Source organism: Cornus florida, unplaced genomic scaffold (assembly GCF_030987335.1).
Source record: "Cornus florida cultivar Cherokee Brave unplaced genomic scaffold, ASM3098733v1 CherokeeBrave_3.0.0_Hap2_Chr11, whole genome shotgun sequence".
In the NCBI taxonomy this organism is placed as follows: domain Eukaryota; kingdom Viridiplantae; phylum Streptophyta; class Magnoliopsida; order Cornales; family Cornaceae; genus Cornus; species Cornus florida.
In genome coordinates, this window is record NW_026775581.1 from 92,386,601 (window position 1) to 92,408,224 (window position 21,624).

General features: G+C 39.5%; 1 protein-coding gene and 1 long non-coding RNA gene across 2 annotated transcripts; both read right to left on the reverse strand.

The window, feature by feature from the left end:
• Positions 1-14,819: 14,819 nt before the first annotated feature.
• LOC132286495 (uncharacterized) lies at positions 14,820-15,948 on the reverse strand. Its single transcript, XR_009472796.1, has 2 exons — positions 15,723-15,948; positions 14,820-15,033 (listed from the first exon to the last, which is right to left on the reverse strand). It is a non-coding gene; the product is annotated as an uncharacterized LOC132286495 (long non-coding RNA).
• A 2,178-nt stretch (positions 15,949-18,126) lies between these two features.
• LOC132287175 (scarecrow-like protein 28) lies at positions 18,127-21,505 on the reverse strand. Its single transcript, XM_059789699.1, has one exon. It carries the CDS (start codon positions 20,515-20,517, stop codon positions 18,493-18,495), a length of 2,025 nt encoding a protein of 674 aa, XP_059645682.1. The 5' UTR covers positions 20,518-21,505; the 3' UTR covers positions 18,127-18,492.
• Between the last annotated feature and the right edge of the window lie 119 nt (positions 21,506-21,624).

Sequence of the window (21,624 nt, forward strand, 5' to 3'; positions counted from 1 at the left end):
AGAAAAGGTACTTGAGACTCTTGTGGTCTGAAAACACTTCAAACCTTTCACCGTACAAGTAGTGTCTCTAACACTTCAAGGCAAACACGAGTGCCGCTAACTCCAGATCATAAGCAGGGTAGTTATACTCATGAGTCTTTAACTGTCGAGACCCATAAGCCATTACTCTACCATCCTGCATCAACACACATCCCAAACCATCACGTGAAGCTTCACAATAAATCACATAACCCAAGCCATGCTCAGGTATCACCAACACTGGAGCTGTACTCAATCTTATCTTTAACTCCTGAAAAAATGACTCACAGGCTTCATTCCACACAAATTTAATCCCTTTCCGGGTCAAACAGGTCATAGAAGCTGCCAAACGGGAGAAATCCTTTACAAATCTCCGATAATAACCCGCTAGGCCAAGGAAACTCTGAATTTTAAAAACATTCTTGGGTTGTTCCCAATTCAAAACTGCTTCAACCTTTGATGGATCAACTGACACTCCACCTTCCGAAACAACGTGTCCTAAAAACTTCACCTCTTGTAACCAAAACTCACACTTCTCATATTTGACATATAGTCAGTGCTCCCACAAAATCTGTAAAACAATACTCAAATGGACCTCGTGCTTCTCCCGAGATCGTGAATACACATGAATGTTATCCACGAAAACCATCACAAACTGGTCCAAGTGATCGTGAAAGACGCAGTTCATCAAATCCATGAATGCCGCTGGCACATTAGTCAAGCCAAATAGCATAACTAGGAACTCATAATGTCCTTACCGAGTAAGAAATGCTGTCTTTGGGATATCCTCAATCCCTAATCCATAACTGATAGTAGCCTGACCTTAAGTCAATCTTTGAGAAACAACTGGCTCCCCTCAACTGATCGAACAAATCATCTATCCTTGGCAAAGGATACTTGTTAGTAATGGTGGCATAATTCAACATCTGGTAATCAATGCACAACCTCAAAGAACCATCTTTCTTCTTAGCAAACAAGACCGGTGCGCCCCACGGTGACACACTCGGTCGGATGAAACCTTTCATCCTCAAATCATCAAGCTGCCTTTTCAACTCTTCCAATTCAACGAGTGCCATACGATACGGTGCCATAGAAATCGGTGTGGTACCAGGCATCTAGTCAATTGTAAACTCTACTTCTCAGTGTGGAGGCAACTCTATCAAATCCTCGAGAAACACATCTAGAAAATCATGAACTACCTCCTGATCATCTTCTCCTACAACATCATCTTCTTCGACTAGAAGACTAGCTAAAAAATAGTCTTCACGACTTCGTTCTCGAATTCCATACAATGATGAAGGCTGGGAATCACTCCGATCTCCTATGAAAAAGAAACAATCTCCCTCGGGAGTGTAAACTGTAACTCTTTCTCTGAAACAGTCAATTGTGGCACGAAAGAAAGCTAACCAATCTATCCTGAGGATGACATCAAAGCTAGTCATCTCGAGGAGGATAAGGTCAAACACAAAGGTCCGCCCGGCTATCACGATGGAACAATCTCTCATAACCCTGTTTAAAAACACTGAAACCCCCAACTGGCGTATCAACACACAACGCCTGATCCATGAAACTAACCTCTAACCCCGATACAAGTGCAAATGATAATGAAATGAAGGAATGAGATGCACCAGAGTCAAAAAGAATGCGGGCCCAAGAACCAAACACTGGAAAGATACCTCAAAGAACTGATGGTCCAGAAGAGGTATCAGCCGGTGCAAGTACAAAGACACGTCCCTGCGGTGCCTGAGCTTGAGAACTGCTACCTTGAATATCGGACTGCTGCGCTGGCACAGTAGGAGCATCCCTCCTAATAGATCGTGAACCCTGAGAAGACAGAACAGGCTGTGATGGTGGCAGTGGTCTAAAACCTGACTGAACTGTAGCCAATTGTGACGGCCTCTGTCGTAACCCTCTGCCACTACTAGTGCCTGTTCCTTGACTAAGACAATCTCGAATCAAGTGACCCTACTGGCCACACCCATAGCAAGCCTTTGGAGCTGAAGAAACTGAAGATAATCTCATGGGACAACTGGACTTGTAATACCCTGGCTGCTGACACTGGAAACATATGACTCCACTCTTGTCAGACCCCGCTGGCATTGGAGTGGTAGGAGCAGATTGTATAGACTGTTACCCCTAAAACTGAGACGATCTACTCTTATTCTTTTTCCAAGAAGATCCTTTTGAAGATGACCATGCACCTCTATTTTGCTTCCACTGCTCCCTTCTTGCATCCTTATCTTTAATATCAGCCTCAAACATCAAGGCCCTCTCTACTACCTCAAAATAAATTTTGATAAACTGTGCCGTTATCAACGGCCTCATTCTATCATTAAAACCGGAAACAAATTTCCAAGTCTTGTCAACTTCATCTCTTACCATTTCTGGAGCAAAGCGAGAAAGTGAAGTGAACTCGCTCTCATACTCCGCCACTGACATATTGCCTTAAATAAGGCCAAGAAACTGGTCTTTTAACTCCCATCTTTTAGAAAGCGGAAAATACTTCTCGTAAAATAGCTCCTTGAACTTGTCCCAGCTCATTTCTTCCACCTTATGCCGATTCGTAACCGTCTTCCACCAAAGTTTGGCATCCTTAGCAAACTTGTAAGCTGCTAGGATGATCTTCAGGTGATCTTCTGTCACATCCATTGAAGTCAACTGAGTTTCAACTTGATCCATGTAGTCGTCCGCTACCATTGGATCCGCACCGCCCTCAAACATTACTGGCATCAACTGAGAAAATCCCTTAATGACTTGAGACGCTTCTGAGCTGGCATCTCCTCAACTTGAACTGTAGGTTGTGGTACCAACTGCGACTGAGCCTCAATCGTTACCCTCACGGCACTTTGCAACAAACGATTTAACTCCAGTGCCACAGAACCTTCACCCACTTCTACAGGAGCTTCAACATTATCCCTCCTTGTGGGACAACTCTCGGGGGAATCAAGTCCCTAACAAATGTGTCCTCATCATTTAGCTCCTCCGGATTGGAGCTGGAGCTCTCGCCAACATCACCCCTAGTCGGCCTAGGGCCAACTTCCCTAGTTTCCTCACGCCGTGACATCGTACTATAAAACGAGAAAACAGTTCAAAAACATGATACTAAAGTCCACCACGGACGACTCAATATAAAATGATGACGTACCAACACTTAGCATGCACAACTATACAAGAAACATTTTAACGTAACATTTAAGCACGTAAGCACATAAGAAATTAAGCATGCTTGTTCAAGAAAAAAAACACGTAGCAAGTAGTCACGTAAACAATGCAAACAACTTCCCATGCAACTCTATGTAGGTCTCTACCCGTCGTCCTATAGGTTTTCGAATCAAGGCTCTGATACCATTCTGTAACGACCCAGATCCACTGGATCCGGATCATTAATCGGGTCCTTACCCGACCCAAAATCATCCAAGGGTGATACAGTTCTTTCACGTTAAATTAATATATTTAAGTCCAACAAGGACGGAACGGTCATTTATCACAATTCCATTGGTTTAAGACTCCAAGGGTATAATGGTCAATTACTCGTAGTTTAAAATAATTAAGATAAGGTTCCTGGGTAATATAGTCTTTTATGTGGTTAAAATATAATTATTGAATTTTATTGGGTCATAAAATAAATACTCACAACATTAATTAAGTGCTAAAGAGTAATTATTTTGGAAACTAAACAAAAATATATATAACAGGAACCAGTCGACGTATGCTCATTACACGTTAACTGGTTTAGGTCACGCACAGTGACATAGCTCACTGCTAGGATACCGGTTGTAATACCCCTAAATTTACAAAGGATAGTCCTGAAATTTCATTAATTATTTAATTGCATTATTTAATTGTTTTATTTGATTTATTTGTGATGTATGGTTTAAATTACTCGGTGTTTTAATTTTAATTGTTTTATATAAATGGTATGAAATTATTTAATTAAAGATAAGTGTTTTCTAACTTCACGTTACAGTAGGGTTAGTTGCATATTTGGTATACACATAAGTAGCCGACATGATTTTAACCTAGGTTTACCTATGGGCCAAATTATACATGGATTAGGGTTTAAAGTTTAAGGTTATAAATAGGCTTATACGGTGGTTTAGGGTTTAAGGAAAAAATAAAATAAAACCGTAGGTTTTCTGTAGAGGCATAGAGGAAACAGAGAGGGAGAGAGCAAACAGAGAGTTTTACCAGAGAACTTGGGAAGAACCGTCGGTGGAAGGCAAGTTTTATATCTAACTCAATCCCTTTGGCTTGTGTTCTTTACATCTCTAATTCAATCTCAGGATGAAATAAACTTAAATTAATTTGGTTTAACTTAATTTCCACGTTAATTGGTTTTAAAAACTGTATGTGTTTTGGTATGTGTAATCTATTCGTTATGAAACTGTTTTTGCTTGTTCTTGTTCTGGAATGAAATTTGATTAACAAGTAATGTATTTAAATAACTTTAGAGCACTTTGGGACTTAGTTTTAACTAGTAGAGAGGTTGGTTTGGTGGAACAAAGCAGTCTAATACTGCCGGAGTGGAAGGAGACGACGCAGAGATGTTGAACAGGAGCACAAAAACACAGAGCAGGCTCACCTTTAGTGGAGCCGGCTCTAGGAATCAGTGGAGGCGGCTCCACCTTGTGTGGAGCCGGCTCCTCCAAAAAAAATTTCAGTTTTTAATTTTATTTTGTTCTCTGCGAACCTAGGCTACTGTACATGGATATTTGAAGTTTCCAGAATGTATTAGAAGTGGTTTTAGGGGAAATTAGTGATGTATAAACTCTTGGTAAATTTGCAGAAGGCATGAAAATTCATAAATTATCATAAGAGGCTGAAACAGGGATACAGTCTGAAACTCTTAGGGAAGTTTTCAAGTTTACTTTGATGGGGATGATCAAAATTGCTTAGTTTTGAATTAGCAATTTTAACTTAGAATTTTTATATTTATATCATATAACAGTGGCGAGATTAAGCATGTCAAATAATAATTTCTATTGTGTTTAATAAGAAGTTAGTGGATGATTACAAATTGGTGTTTATATCAACTTACGGATATTGTGATAGTTAAAGTAAGCATTTAATTCTAATGTTATTATTAATGTTATTATGTTTATTGTGGGTTGTTGGATGATTATATTTATTCTCTGTGCTTTAAAATTCGTTAGAGAATCATATACTGGATGTATTAAACAAGCATGCTATTTAAACGTTCTTGTTGTGCTTAGACTGGATATGCTGGTATTTACTGTCGTTTATATTGACAACACTGGATGGATGGATTATATGCACCAGTATGGGACGATGTCATACTAGGGGAATTAGCTCAAAAATGTTAAGTCCTACCTACACTGGATTAAAAGATGGATTAACTACAAAAGTTAAGTCCTACCTGTATTTTGTGTCAAGTCACTAAATGGTTGAGTGACACTTTTGGTTTGGAACGGATTTTAAATATATTTTTATGATGCCACGATATGAGCCTGAGTCTCAGAGTCGTTGGTTAGGGAGCGTATATGCATTGGGATGCATAGCTGGCTACGATGGTTGGAGGTATACCCTGTTTAGGTTAGGTAAACATGCCCACTTCGTATGTGTTTTAGCATGTTACCTCTACTCAGGTTGAGACCGGCCTGTAGGCCAGTGAGAGTCCTTTAGTGTGATTATATATATATATATATATATATATATATATATATATATATATATATATATATATATATATATCTACGGACTATTTAGTTATTGTTGGATTGGTTATGATGTACATGCGTATCGGGTCTCTGCTTGGGTTGTAGTAGTATAGAACTTACTAGTGGGCCTGACCCACTTATCATTTTTCATGTATCAGACGGTTCTAGTCGTAGGGCTTGTTCGGACTGAGCAGAGACGATCTTCCATTCTACCGATGACGTAAGACTTCTTTCCAGATATTAGATTTAGATTGTATCTTCAGTTATTTGTTTTCATTCAGTTTGGGACTTTTATTAGGGATCCACTAGAGATGGATTCCCGAGTTGTACCCTTGGAGGTTTTGGAGTTGGATTAATTAATCTTTTATATTTGAGGATTTTATTTTAGTTTCTTTTAGCTTAAACTTTATTTCTTAAATTCATTTTGTCATCTGTGTTCGTATTACATATTAATTGTTTGATATTCCCACGGGTTTGGGCTTGGGCCTGATCAACCCGTGTCTCGGATCCGAGGGGTATCACAGTTGGTATCAGAGCACTCCAGGTTCAAGTGTCTCTAGGATGTTTCGTATTAAGTCTTCCAAGTAGCGTTTTCCTTTAATTAGAGCTTAAGTTTAGGATTGTCGTATTCCTTTACGATTCGTTTAGAAGTTACTGATGTCAAGTTTATTCTGTAATTGAAGAATATTTGGCACTAGGAGAAGGATGAGGGCCGCAATGAAAACAAAGAAGGGCCCAAGGCCAAAGAAGGTTACTTCGGTAATTCCCCTACGATGGCAGATCAAGAAGGCGGAATTGGAGACCAAGGAGTTGATTCCAATAGGCGTTGCTTCGGAGTACAAGTCAAGGAAAGTTTCTTGCATGCGGGATTGGCCACCATACTGTGGACCTAACACAACTTCTGTGGTGCTCGAAGCTGAGCCAAGCGGAGAGGAAGACCCCGAAGAAGATCAGGATGGAGGAGATACCGAAGTTCAAGGATGACTACTCTTTTAAGAGTACTTTTAATTACTAGTAGAAGAGGAGGTATTAGTAAAAGTGTAGTACAGATATAATCACGTGCATTAGGATTATGTTAAAATACCTTATGGTTATTGGTTTGACAGTTTTGGTTTGGGAAAAATTCTTAATAAAGTGAACTAACGGTTTTGGCTACTTTATTGTGTTTGTGATGGCATTTTTGTGATTTATACACATATGATGTTATTAAACTGTATTAGAATATATATGTTGGCTCATAAATGTCTATCCTAGTGGAGTGATTGGTTTTGCTCAGGCAAACAGATGTTTGCTTATAGTACATTATGTTGAGACAGGGGGATTACCAAGGAGTTTGTGAGAGAACTTGTGTAAATTAATATGGTAGTTTGGGTTTAGAAAGAGGAATTCCCAAGATAGAACAATAGTCTAAATATGGGAAGATTGCGGAGTATATTTGTTTATTTTATGTGTTCTACTCTACGGAGTATTCAGAAACAGGAAATTTTCATAGGTCGGTTGGTGATACACTTATACAATAGACCTTAGGATATTTGTTTTGAGGCATACTGCCATAAAGGATGTACCTGTGACACTAGATATTGGTAGACTCAGATTTCTAGCAAATCTTTTGGTCTTGGACAGGCATACTTATGCCGTGATACTTGGGATGGATTGGTTACCACTGCCATGCTCAAGTTATATGTTTTGGATACGTCTATTGTGTTCACCATACCTGGTCAGGATATCTTTTGTAGTCGCTATGCCAGTTGTATGCGGACTCATTAGCACCTGTTTGTTTCATGTGGAGGAGGAAACGGATGAGAGGACTACTGTACCATTGGATAGCATACCGATTGTACAGGATTTCCTAGATGTATTTCAGGAGATTCCAGGGTTGCCACTTAGTCGCGAGATCGATTTTGTGATAGACTTAGCTCCAGGCACTGCGCCTATTGCTAAGGCACCATATAGGATGGCATCGGTGGAGATGCGTGAGCTGAGGGATCAGATCCAGCAGTTACTCAGCCAGGGTTTCATTCGCAGGAGTACCTCACCCTGGGGAGCACCGGTTTTATTTGTGAAGAAGAAGGATGGTTCGCTCCGTCTGTGTATTGATTACCGGGAGTTGAACAAGGTTACGATTCGTAACAAATATCCTTTGCCCAGGATTGATGACTTGTTTGATCAGTTGAAAGGAGCTACTTATTTCTCTAAGATTGATCTGCGGTCTGGATATCATCAACTTCGGGTTCGGGAGCAGGATGTTCCAAGGACAGCGTTTCTCACTAGATATGGATCTTATGAGTTTCGTGTGATGCCGTTTGGGTTGACTAATGCACCAGCAGTTTTCATATATTTGATAAACAGAGTCTTCAGGGCTTACTTGGATCAATTTGTCATTGTCTTCATAGATGACATTTTGATTTACTCGAGGTCCGAGGACGACCATGCTAGATATTTACGGATTGTGTTGCAAACACTTCGTGAGCACCAGTTGTATGCCAAGTTCAAGAAGTGTGAATTTTGGCAACGGGAGGTGAAGTTTCTGGGTCACGTGGTGTCAGAAAAAGGGAATAGCGGTGGATCCGGCCAAGGTTTTAGCGGTGATTGAGAGGGGACAGCCTACATCACCTACTGAGGTTCAGAGTTTCCTCGGTCTGGCAGGATATTACAGGAGGTTCATCCAGGGGTTCTCAAAAATAGCTGGACCACTCACGCACCTAACTACAAAAGGGTGTACAATTTGTGTGGGATGAACACTGCCAGCGAGTCTTTAATTAGCTCAAAAAGAAGTTGACTTCTGCACCGGTTCTAACTACTCCACAGAGCAGGATCGAGTATCTTGTTTACACGGATGCTTCATTGTAGGGTCTTAGATGTGTTCTGATGCAGGAGGAGCGACCAATTTCGTATGGATCTCGGAAGCTTAAGCCTCATGAGCTTAATTATCCAACGCATGATTTGGAGTTAGCAGCTGTGGTATTTGCTTTACGTATTTGGAGGCATTATCTGTTGGGTGAGTTCTTCAGGTTATTTAGTGATCACAAGAGTCTGCAGTACTTGTTCACTCAGCGGGAGCTGAATATGAGACAGCGCAGGTGGTTGGAGTTTGTGAAAGACTATCATTTTTCTATACAGTACCATCTAGGGAAAGCGAATATGGTGGCGGATGCACTCAGTCGCCGACCTGTTGGTAGTCTTTCTACTCTATTCACTACTGAATGGAATGCATTGAAGAAGGTGGATGAATTATCGGATGCTTTCATGGCTTGTATGGTAGTTACACCTTCTATCATTCACAAGGTTTTGAAGGCACAACTCATGGATCAGCAGTGCTAACAAGGTTGCAGAGATAGCTTCCAAAGAGGTTCCATTCTACTATGTTGGGGCTGATGGAGGTTTAAGGTACAAGGGGCGATTAGTGGTACCTTTTGCTGATGACTTGAGGAAGGATGTGATGACTGAGACTCACCACTCTGAGTTTTCTGTTCATCCAGGAGGCGACAAGATGTATCAGGATATGAAGCGGTAGTTTTGGTGGGCAGGTATGAAAAGGGATATTGCTCTTTTTGTCTCCCGATGTAGTACTTGTCAGATGGTCAAGATTGATCATCAGAGGCCGCCAGGAGCTTTACAGCCATTGCCGATACCGGAGTGGAAATGGGAGAGCATTTCTATGGATTTTGTGGAAGGGTTGCCAAATTCCTTCAAGGATCATAACTCTATTTGGGTTATTGTGGATTGACTGACGAAATCAGCTCGTTTCTTGCCTATTCGCACTGACTTCACTTCGGAGCAGTTGGCGAGGCTTTACATCGCAGAGATTATGAAGTTGCACGGCATTCCATTGTCTATTTTATCACACAGGGATTCGAACTTTGTGTCTAGATTTTGGAAGAGTTTTCAGCAGGCTTTGGGTACAGAGTTGCACCTTAGTACTGCTTATCATCCTCATACTGATGGATAGACTGAGCGAGTGAATCAGATCATGGAGGATATGCTTCGGTCGTGTGTTCTTGATTTCAAGGGCCAGTGGGAGGATTATTTACCGCTTGTGGAGTTTGCTTATAACAATAGTTTTCAGAAGACTATTGGGATGGCACCATTTGAGGCGTTATACGGCCGACCTTGTCGATCACCTGTTTGTTGGATGAAGGTTGGCGAGAGCAGATTATTGGGTCCTGAGTTCATCAAGGATACTTTAGAGAAGATTGCTCTTATTCAAGATCGCATGCGTACTGCCCAAAGTAGGCAGAAGAGCTATGATGATCGTCACACACGAGCTTTGGAGTTTCAGGTTGAGGATCAGGTTCTACTCAAAGTGTCTCCTATGAAAGGAGTCATGCGCTTTAGGAAGAAAGGGAAGTTGTCACCGCGATTTGTCGGTCCATTCATGATTACGGATCGAGTTGGAGCCGTCGCTTATCGGTTGGCACTTCCGGATCATTTGGATCTCGTGTACAATGTGTTCCATGTTTCCATGTTGCGGAAATTTCTGCGAGATGAGGATTGGTATCAGCATATCAATGTTGGAGAGATTGAGTTACAGCCGGATGTAACTTATTTGGAGCCACCGTGTCGTATTGTCGATCGTCGGGATCAGATCCATCGTAATAAGGTGATTCCTTTGTTGCGTGTTCAGTGGAGTCATCACAATGAGGCTAAGTCCACTTAGGAACGGGAGGATGTCATTCACTCGCAGTTTCCTGAAATATTGAAAAAAGGTAAGAGCGAATTCCGAGGACGGAATTCCTTTTGTTAGGGGGGAAGAATGTAATACCCCTAAATTTACAAAGGATAGTCCTGGAATTTCATTAATTATTTAATTGCATTATTTAATTGTTTTATTTCATTAATTGTTTTATTTGCTTTATTTGATTTATTTGTGATGTATGGTTTAAATTACTTGGTGTTTTAATTTTAATTGTTTTATATAAATGGTATGAAATTATTTAATTAAAGATAAGTGTTTTCTAACTTCACGTTACAGTAGGGTTAGTTGCATATTTGGTATACACATAAGTAGCCGACATGATTTTAACCTAGGTTTACCTATGGGCCGAATTATACATGGATTAGGGTTTAAAGTTTAAGGTTATAAATAGGCTTATACGGTGGTTTAGGGTTTAAGGAAAAAATAAAATAAAACCGTAGGTTTTCTGTGGAGGCATAGAGGAAACAGAGAGGGAGAGAGCAAACAGAGAGTTTTACAGGAGAACTTGGGAAGAACCGTCGGTGAAGGGCAAGTTTTATACCTAACTCAATCCCTTTGGCTTGTGTTCTTTACATCTCTAATTCAATCTCAGGATGAAATAAACTTAAATTAATTTGGTTTAACTTAATTTCCACGTTAATTGGTTTTAAAAACTGTATGTGTTTTGGTATGTGTAATCTATTCGTTATGAAACTGTTTTTGCTTGTTCTTGTTCTGGAATGAATTTGATTAACAAGTAATGTATTTAAATAACTTAAGAGCACCTTGGGACTTAGTTTTAACTAGTAAAGAGGTTGGCTTGGTGGAACAAAGCAGTCTAATACTGTCGGAGTGGAAGGAGACGACGCAGAGAGGAGGAACAGGTGCACCAAAACGCAGAGCAGGCTCCACCTTGAGTGGAGCCGGCTCTAGGAATCAGTGGAGGTGGCTCCACCATCATTGGAGGCGGCTACACCTTGTGTGGAGCCGGTTCCTCCAAAAAAAAAATTCAGTTTTTAATTTTATTTTGTTCTCTGCGAACCTAGGCTACTGTACATGGATATTTGAAGTTTCCAGAATGTATTGGAAGTGGTTCTAGGGGAAATTAGTGATGTATAAACTCTCGGTAAATTTGCAGAAGGCATGAAAATTCATAAATTATCATAAGAGGCTAAAATAGGGATACAGTCTGAAACTCTTAGGGAAGTTTTCAGGTTTACTTTGATGGGGATGATCAAAATTGCTTAGTTTTGAATTAGCAATTTTAACTTGGAATTTTTATATTTATATCATATAACAGTGGCGAGATTAAGCATGTCAAATAATAATTTCTGTTGTGCTTAATAAGAAGTTAGTGGATGATTACAAATTGGTGTTTATATCAACTTACGGATATTGTGATAGTTACAGTAAGCATTTAATTCTAATGTTATTATGCTTATTGTGGGTTGTTGGATGATTATATTTATTCTCTGGACTTTAAAATTCGTTAGAGAATCATATACTAGATGTATTAAACAAGCATGCTATTTAAACATTCTTGTTGTGCTCAGACTGGATATGCTGGTATTTACTGTCGTTTATATTGACAACACTGGATGGATGGATTGTATGCACCGGTATAGGACGGTGTCATACTAAGGGGATTAGCTAAGTCCTACCTACACTGGATTAAAAGATGGATTAATTATAAAAGTTACTCCTACCTGTATTTTGTGTCAGGTCACTAAATGGTTGAGTGACACTTTTGGTTTGGAACGGATTTTAAATATATTTTTATAGTGCCACGATATGAGCCTGAGTCTCAGAGTCATTGGTTAGGGAGCGTATATGCATTGGGATGCATAGCTGGCTACGATTGGTGGAGGTGTACCCTGTTTAGGTTAGGTACACATGCCCACTTTGTGTGTGTTTTAGCATGTTACCTCTACTCAGGTTGAGACCGGCCTGTAGGCCAGTGAGAGTCCTTTAGTGTGAATATATATATATATATATATATATATATATATATATATATATATATATATATATATATATATATATTTACGGACTATTTAGTTATTGTTGGATTGGTTAGGATGTAAATGCATATCGGGTCTCTGCTTGGGTTGTAATAGTATAGAACTTGCTAGTGGGCCTGACCCACTTATCATTTTTCATGTATCAGACGGTTCCAGTTGTAGGACTTGTTCGGACTAAGCAGAGATGATCTTCCATTCTACCCTTCTTTCCAGATATTAGATTTGGATTGTATCTTCAGTTATTTGTTTTCGTTCAGTTTGGGACTTTTATTAGGGGTCCACTAGAGATGGATTCCCAAGTTGTACCTTTGGAGGTTTTGGAGTTGGATTAATTAATCTTTTATATTTAAGGATTTTATTTTAGTTTCTTTCAGCTTAAACTTTATTTCTTAAATTTATTTTGTCATCTGTGTTCGTATTACATATTAATTGTTTGATATTCCCTCAGGTTTGGGCTTGGGCTTGGGCCTGATCAACCCATGTCTCGGATCCGAGGGGTATCACACCGGTCGACGTGTGGGAAGCTACACGTCGACTGGTTTGGAACATGTACAGTAAAAAGACTCACTGTCAGGATTCCGATCGACGTGTGGGATGCTACACGTCGACTGGTTCAAATCATTCAGTCGACATATAGAACTATATGTCGACTGGTTCTGGGTAATTCCTCACTCAACTCCCCACTGTCCAATGAGAACCAATATACACCAACATTTGGTAATTAACCACCCACGCCATTACACTCACGTACAAATTTAAATACATTTTAACACTTAATATAATAACAACAACCACGTTGTTAACATAATTTGCCACGCGTCACTTAAATACACAAAAGGATTAAATGTTGGTACACTAAATTACCCCACTGGCCATGTACATAATAAATCCAAATATTTTAGATGTTGCAAAAGTAATACATCTTTACAAAATAAGTTCAAGCTCTACAAAAATACATCCAAAATGCTTCCTAGGTGCTCTCAAGCATGAGGTGGATTATCATCCGCCAACTCCTTGCCGTGACCTGAAAAGAATTTAAATATGGTGGGGTGAGCAATTTGCTCAGTAAGTGGCGCCTAAGACGCACCTCTTGAATCCCCATGAATCCAAAACAAAGAATAGAACCATGGAAAACTGGGTCATACAATGTCGGGAATTTACAACATAGTTTCCAATCTCAACATAAATAATATGATGCAATGGGGATGCAATGCATGCCTATGTCGCTCCCCATTTTTTTTTTCACATTTAAAATCATCACTTTCAAACTGTTAATATAACCTGCCCTTTAGTGACCCCGCAGCGACACGAGAGAAGGATTGACTAGTGTCCCTGACCATTGGTACCCCCGCGGCATCATTATGGGGCCCAGCTAGCTCAATCACGCTAGGGCGACTCCCTAGTTCCCTCTAGGCTATATTAACACTCCAGCCCTTTGGTACCCCCGCGGTGACCGGGTTTTCTCAAAACCGATTCAAAACAATTTTCTCCTGAAAATCCCCTTTTTACTTTATCCAAAACATTACCCATCATGAAACCCAATGACTTACATGCATGTCTCATACTTTTAATGCTTTAACAATAAGGGATTTTCACATAACACAACGAAGCATGCCTTCATCCATCATTCATAGTATATAAACAACATAATAAGCATAGAAATTCATCATATAAGCATGTTTTCCACATAATACATTTAATACATGTCCTCACATAACCACATATACACAATTAAATCATTTTAAACTACAATTAGCACAAATAAGCATGTTAAGTCACCATTCAAGTAATTTGACTCACAAAAGTGCAAGAATATGCGGATTAGAAAGCCCCTACCTCAAGTTTGTGCAAAACCCTCAAAATGGTTTCCAAATTTCGTAAACCCTATGGAGGCCCAAAGCTGAAATTGTTGGTACTCACGCATAGAGCTCGTCGTGCTCTCCGTTTTGCCTCAAACGGCACACCAAAATTCCAAGTAATGAGAAGGTTATCAAGCTTTAAAGATTGAAGTAAAAGAAGAAGAAAATTTTGGAGTTTGAGAGAGTGAGAGAGAAACTAGTGGGGAGAGAGAATGTAAGGCCATGTGTGGTCTCTAGACCACTAAAAACATGAGTGGTGGGTCTCACCACCAAGTTTGACTTTTCCTTTTTCTTTTATTTGCAACTCAACCCTACAATAAAATATATAATGCACCACCATAGGAATGCTACATAAAATAAAATGTATGAAATGCAAATGGACTCAACTAAAATTCCGTACGAAAAACGTGGAAAGACAGAAATATCCTCGCGGCGATGAAATTCCGAAAAAATGAAAAATGTGAAAAATTGGAAACATCACATACATATTAAAATACATTCCAACACCTAATATAATAACAACAACCACATTGATAACGTAATTTATAACACGTTACAAAAAAAAATACACTAAAGGATTTAGTGTGATTAAAACATAATTACATTTCCCCAATGGCCATACACAAAATGGACCTAAATACATCACATGCTACAAAATAATACATTTTAAGTCATCACTTTTACAAAATTTGGCCCAATTACAAAAGATAGCAAAAAGAAACATTTTTCTACTCCAAGCTAAGGCAAGGGTGGATTGTCGTCCGCTATTTCTTTTCCGTGTCCTGAAAAATAGTAATAAATAGAGGAGTGAGCGCACGGCTCAGTGGAGAATGCCTAAGTAGCATCTCCTCAAGCAAGGTAAGTAATTACATGCCTTACAAACAATGAATAGGAAAACGAATCGGGGATCATACAAGGGTTCACATTTAACACTTCCAATTTCCATAACCATCGTTTATGTTCATATGCAATAAATTGTATAAAATGCTCAATACACCCATCCACCACATCCATGCCCTCACATGCCCCTCCACTACATCCACACCACCCTCATACCCAAGAACAACATTATGCCATGCATATAAAATTGTCCAAATTCAATTACGTAATTATTATCATGCCTTCATAATGCGATTGATATTTCTAGGGCCTCAACAAGATAATTTGACACTTTTTGCATATTACAACATTCAAGTATTCTCTAGCATATACATTATCAAAAACATCGCAACAACCACATAAGGTGAAATAAATAAATCATTTTATAGAAGCTCAACAACATGTCACTTGCAATTTAAACACAAGATAAACACCCAATCACTTAAAACACCTCAAATCACAAATTCATGTACAAACCAAAAACCCTAAAATTAAATCATGCATTTTAACATCAAATTGACAAGTTAAAGAGGAGGAAAAACATCCAATTAGCTACCACAATTAAGGAATTTGACAATTAGATAAACTCTACCTCAAATGGAAGAAAAGCCCCAAATTTCAAAATTCTCCAAACCCTAGCAATATTAGCCTCAATTTGAAGCTCATGCCAAACTCTCCAACCTCCCTTCTTCCTCTCCTTCAAAATCCACCTTAAACTCTCCAAATCAAAGCCTTTTATTTAGATGATAATAATGTGTGCTTGTGTATGAATATAGAAAGAGATAGAAAAGTGTTAGAGAGAGGAGAGTGATGCACGAAAATGGGGGCGGAGGAAAGTGATGACTTGATAAAAATCTCAAATTATGGTCATTGGATTGCCACGTGTCAACTTGTGGTTGATCTCTAATTTTGTGCAAAGTTACAATCTTGCCCTCCTTCAAACCATACATTGCCTCATTTTCCCCATAAATATCAACCTCAATATATAGATATAGATGTATACATATATGTGACAAAAGTCCATTATCCCCCTTTCTTAAAATGACAAAACCGGGAGAAATTCCCGAGTCCGAAAATCATCCCGACACCTGAAAAATTCTAAAAATGATACCGTCACTTCTAATTGACTAAAAATGATTGAAATTACACTTCTAAAACCCTCAACTCAAGAAAATGACCAAAAACGGCCCTTGGGGCCCGCGTGGCACGCAAAACAAGATAAGGATTAAAATAATTCAGAAAATCAAATAAATTCCAGAAATAGAAAATAGGGAATCGGTAACATTACAATTTACATGGTCTAGAAATGTGCCTATTGTTCACAGAGGAGATTAAATCAAAATCCACTATCAAGAAATCAAAGGATGTTACAGAGTATCAAAGGCAGAGGAAACATCCAACATGCGCTGAAAGAATCCCATCTACCTCACCTACCTTACCTTCAATCCCGTGTAAAAGAAACTCTAAGATTGCTTCCTCCTGCACCATTGCTGCTTCCTCACCGTGCACCTGACTCGTGCAAAGTGATGAATTGCAGCATCCCTAAAACTTCTCAAGTGGTAGTAAATGTTTGGGCAATTGGGCGAGACCCCATGATTTGGGAAGAGCCATTGAAATTTAAACCAGAGCGATTCCTCAAAGTGACTTTGGATTTCAAAGGGAACAAATTTGAATTCTTACCCTTTGGTGCGGGAAGAAGAATCTGCCCTGGTCTTCCCATGGCAGCAAAGCAAGTTTCTTTCGTTCTTGCTTCATTGCTTCATTCTTTTCATTGGTCTCTTCCACATGGAAATGACCCCAATGAGCTAGACAATAATGAGAAGTTTGCTGTATCACAGCAGAAGGAGCAACCCCTGGTCCTCATTCCTACAGTTAAATAATGACAATGGAGTGCTTCCATACTACTATGATCATCACTCTATCATATCTATTATCGGGTTTTCATCAGAAGTATAGTCATGGACATAAATTTGCACATTTCTTCATCAAAAAATCTCACAGTAGATTTTTGTGTTCAGTTAAAGTGGCAAAATTTTACGAAGCTCAATCGAGGTTCTTTTAGTTACATTTCCATCCTCAAGTCTCAAAATCAGTTAAATGTGGCATGTACACCCAAAAAATGATGCCATTAGTTTTTTGTTTTGATTTCATTGGTGCTTACCTTGGATCAGGCTAATTGTGAACATTTTTTCTACCATTATAACTGCAAGCAGCTATTGACTTGAAGCAGAATTGATAACTTGTAGAATATAGGTTTTCTTAGGAGGTCACGCCTTCTATTTCAATGGACTCGAGTGGCAGTTATCTTTCTCTGTTTTGATTCAACCCTAAGAAGCTGCTTCAGATGAAATTCTTCTCATCCACACAAATACCAACTATCTTGGCTGAATTTATTATGGATAAGTTCATTATCAGTAAATTCGTGCATATATTTGAAATTACAGTCGCTGGCATACTCATAATTATCAATTTTAACCATAATCTTCAGCTTTGAAAAGAGGGGACAATAGGTACTTAACCTATGTGAAAATCAATCTACCATGTCGAAAATGAATGGGATGTAGGCAGATCTTAGGCGAAGTAGCGCAATTGCTCATTAGCAGGAGATCATTGCAGGCTTTGCCTTGAAATGTCAAGGCTAGGTCCTTAAGCCAGATGGATTTACTGTACTAATTCTTCAAGAAGGCTAGGTCAATATAGGTGAGGATCTGATCGATGCAATGAAGAGCTTCTTTATTTCTATATATTACCGGTTGAGGATCTAATTCATGTTGCAATGTGTGAGAAATTTCCAGGTATGCGAAAAATTGTGAAAGCATGTTCAACGCCGTGCATTGTGAATGACAGGTTTCTTCATGTGCTGGCATTCATGTTAAAGAGATATACCACTAAATATAAATTATAGGAAGAAAAAGAAGTTAAGAACTATATAAAAAATCTTTCTTATGGCATCAAAACATAGACAGTGAAAGCAAAAAATATATAAAGATCCAAATTTGAACTACATGGTTCGACATAATATATTAATCCATCAACAAAAGAATACAGAACTTACATAATAGAATTTTGAAAGAATTTCAGCATACATACATAAAGAATCGAAGAATAAACACAAATATGACTCCTAAAAAGTACAAGCTGAAATCTAGAAATCTGGCCTGAAAAGACTGGAACCTGTACCAAGCTAGCTAATGTATGCAAAGGAATTGTTCTTGCTCTACTGGATATATCAAATCGTATCTGCAACAAAAGAATGAAAGAATGATGACAGGTTTCCCTACCTACAAAGAATTATGTCTCCTTTACTGTATGCAAGAATGGAATGAAAGAATGTCTAAAGAAGAAGAAGAAAGCCGCGGCAATCAACTTGGCTGAGAGTAAGATGATGAGCTGCCTGCAACATTCATAGGTGCCCATGCAGAGACGGTGTAAAGAGGCTGATCTAACCAACTTAGCGTAAGCGCAGCCCCATCTTGTCCTTGCTTTTGCACACTATACTTCTCATAAGAGTACATCTTCAACAGCATTTGGCTCTGAATCAGTTCTCTCTCACTAATTCCCATGCATCGAAATCCTCCTTGCTCCATCAGCTTCCTCCACTTGTCAAAACTTTCGTGCCTTTCAATCCGGTGGCTTCCTTCACAGGCAATAATATTCCTGATCTCACGGGCAAACATCTCCTCTATTTTGATCCTGACTGAACTGTCTAATGGGAGGCTATTACCAACTGAGTCGAAAATGGAAGAATAGTATCTCAACGAATTGGAAAGTCTCATCTCCAAGCTGAGGTCATTGTGCTCTGCTTCTTGCTCTGCCATAAGAACGATTGTGGGGTTTGTACTCCGAATTAGACCAAAAAGATCCCTAAGCGCTCCTCCATTTCCATCGTAAAGCATCTTGTGTAGTTGGAAAATACAATTCACAGCCACACATTCTCTCTCCTTAACATGAAGCATCCAGAGCCTCACATCTTCCAATCTGTCAACGACTGGATGGAATTCGAAAGGCAAGTTCAATGCCTCAGCAAATCCAGCAAGTCTGTCACCTGTTTCGATTAGATCTTGTTTGGATCCGCCGATACCAGTGATTCTAACATGGCTAGGAGGATTAGACCTAGAGGCCAAACTCTGGAACAAACTAGGCCATTGCAACCCCTGCTTAATGTCGAAATCTATAATGTGAACCCTGTCCTTTCCTTCAAAAGCTCTCAACAGGATTTCATTTGATGTGAAATGAATGAATTTTGGAATTGGGCTCACCTGGTTCAAAAGCCTTAATGCAGTGCCACCATCCTCATCAGCCCGATCAAACTCCCGAGGGATAGTGATATGGAAAAAATGGGGCCAAAGCCTTGCAACTCTCAGACCTAAAGCTTCAGTATAGTAAGCAGTGAGACGGCTAATTGGAGACCCTCTTGGAGAAGCAAGATCCCCCAATTTAGCTAGAAAATGGTTAATGCCGACAAGGTTCTTCGAGCTGATTGATTCAATACAAGCCGTGAGTAAGCTGATGAGCTCAAACTCATCATGCTCCCCATGGATGTCTGTGTCGCCTGCCATGATCTCAGCCCCTTCATTTGGGTTAGGCAGCCTTGACCCATTGCCTATTTCGTGCTCGGAGGGGTTATCCTTCAGCTTAAGGGCAGAGCTATGACTTTCAGATGAAGTACTGGATCCGGATGCTTCTTTTACAGGCCTGTGGCTAGTCTCAACATTCTTGTCACCTAAGTCTGTAATCTCAGTCACAACAGATTCCACCCAAGGGTTGTTGGAAGAAGGCAAAGGCGGCGAGATCACATTGCTAGGCACAAAGCATACCCTCTCTTCCTCTCTGGAATATGACAGAGAGAAAGGAACTTCAGGTGTTTTAAGGTCCGTGATCAATGGAAAGGATTGGGGTACCTCAAAACTAGGCTGAAACCAAAAATTCCCACTACCCAGTTGGCCTAAACTCAAATTGTCGCGGCCTTCTGGAGAATTGTCAGATTTCACACTAGCCTTTTTTCTCTTAGCTCTATTGGTGCATGACTCGTCATCAAATGAGCCCTGCTCAGCAAACCTCTTCAAGCTCTTACCTTTATCCCACAATTCATCCTTAGTCTCTCTCCTGCCTTCGATAAACGCATTCTGAGCCGGGGTTACTGAAGGTGGGAGTCTAATGCGCTTAAGAGAACAGCTACTGGTCTTGGCTTCAAGCGGCTTCTCCACCGATAGGCCCACCGGCCTAATGGATTGCGATCTAGAGGTGTCTTTTCGGGCAAAACTACATGGCAAGTCCAATCTCTTTGTGCTCATTGAAGGGAAATGGCAAGCTTGGAACTGTGCAGATGCTTCACTCCTCAATCTATGCCTTGGTGACAACAATGTAGAAGAACACCCAGCCAACATTCTTCAGTCTTCCAATATTCTCTCTTCTGTTCAACCCCAATTTACCACCCTTTCTCTGTCTATGTTTCTGTCTCTCTCTCTATCTCTCTCTTTGTTTCTGTAGTTTTTAAACTAATGCAATGTATGATTACTCTGTATAAATTCTTTGTACTGACATGAAACTTTGCATGTAAATTTGTCGAGAGAAATCAAGAGAGACAAACTATGTGAGTGTGTGAAAAAACAATAGGAATCCCTTCAAAGCTTTTGTGTGTATGAATTTTAGTATAATTGAAGATAAATAATGTATACAATGAATAAGAGAATCGAAAAAATCCCACCAAAAAAAAGAATCAAAGAATTGAAGAAAATATGAACACCTACCGGAAAATGATCATTGGACTCTGAAAGTTTGAGGAAGACTTCATTGGAAAAAGCTGTGATGAGTGAAAAGATTGAAGTTCACACCATGCATGAAACACCAGAGACAACAAACTTGCTCAAATTGGTAGCTGCCATTATGAGAAATTAAGTGATTCATATCAGCATTTGATAAATATAAGAAGTCCATTATAGCTGGTTTTGAATCTAAACCAAAACCCAGAATGGGAAGAAATCAGAACCCTTCAAATGAAAACATGGATTGAACAAACAAATGATCAAACACAAGAGAGACACTCCTCAATACTCACTACCCAAAAAAAGCCATACACCACATGAGAAGTGGGTTTTTATATAAATAAAGGAGGCTCTATTTTTGTTTCTTTACTATATACTACACTGTTTCCATGACTGGATTAGATTTTACCCAGCGTTGAAAAAAATGATGGCTTAGAGAAAAAGGGGTGTTTCGAGAAGAGACTGGAAATTTTGTTTCGTTGCCGTTCGATGAGGATCAGACGGTTGGAATGGATGCCATGGTTATATGACCGTTAGAGGGTTGTCGGTGAAAATATGACCGTTGAGGAAGTTGGTGTACGGAACAGTGCGGATTGGATTTTATTCTCTACCCTTGTGGGGGTCTGGGGAAACGCACGTGCTTGTCTCCTGATATCCATCAACTTGACCGTTGGCTACCATCATCATTTGCTTTGTTGAAAATTCCAGGATAATCGCTCTCAATAATTT

Coding starts and splice junctions, on each gene's coding strand:
- LOC132287175 (XM_059789699.1), bottom strand. CDS start 20,517: ATGTTGGCTGGGTGTTCTTCTACATTGTTGTCACCAAGGCATAGATTG.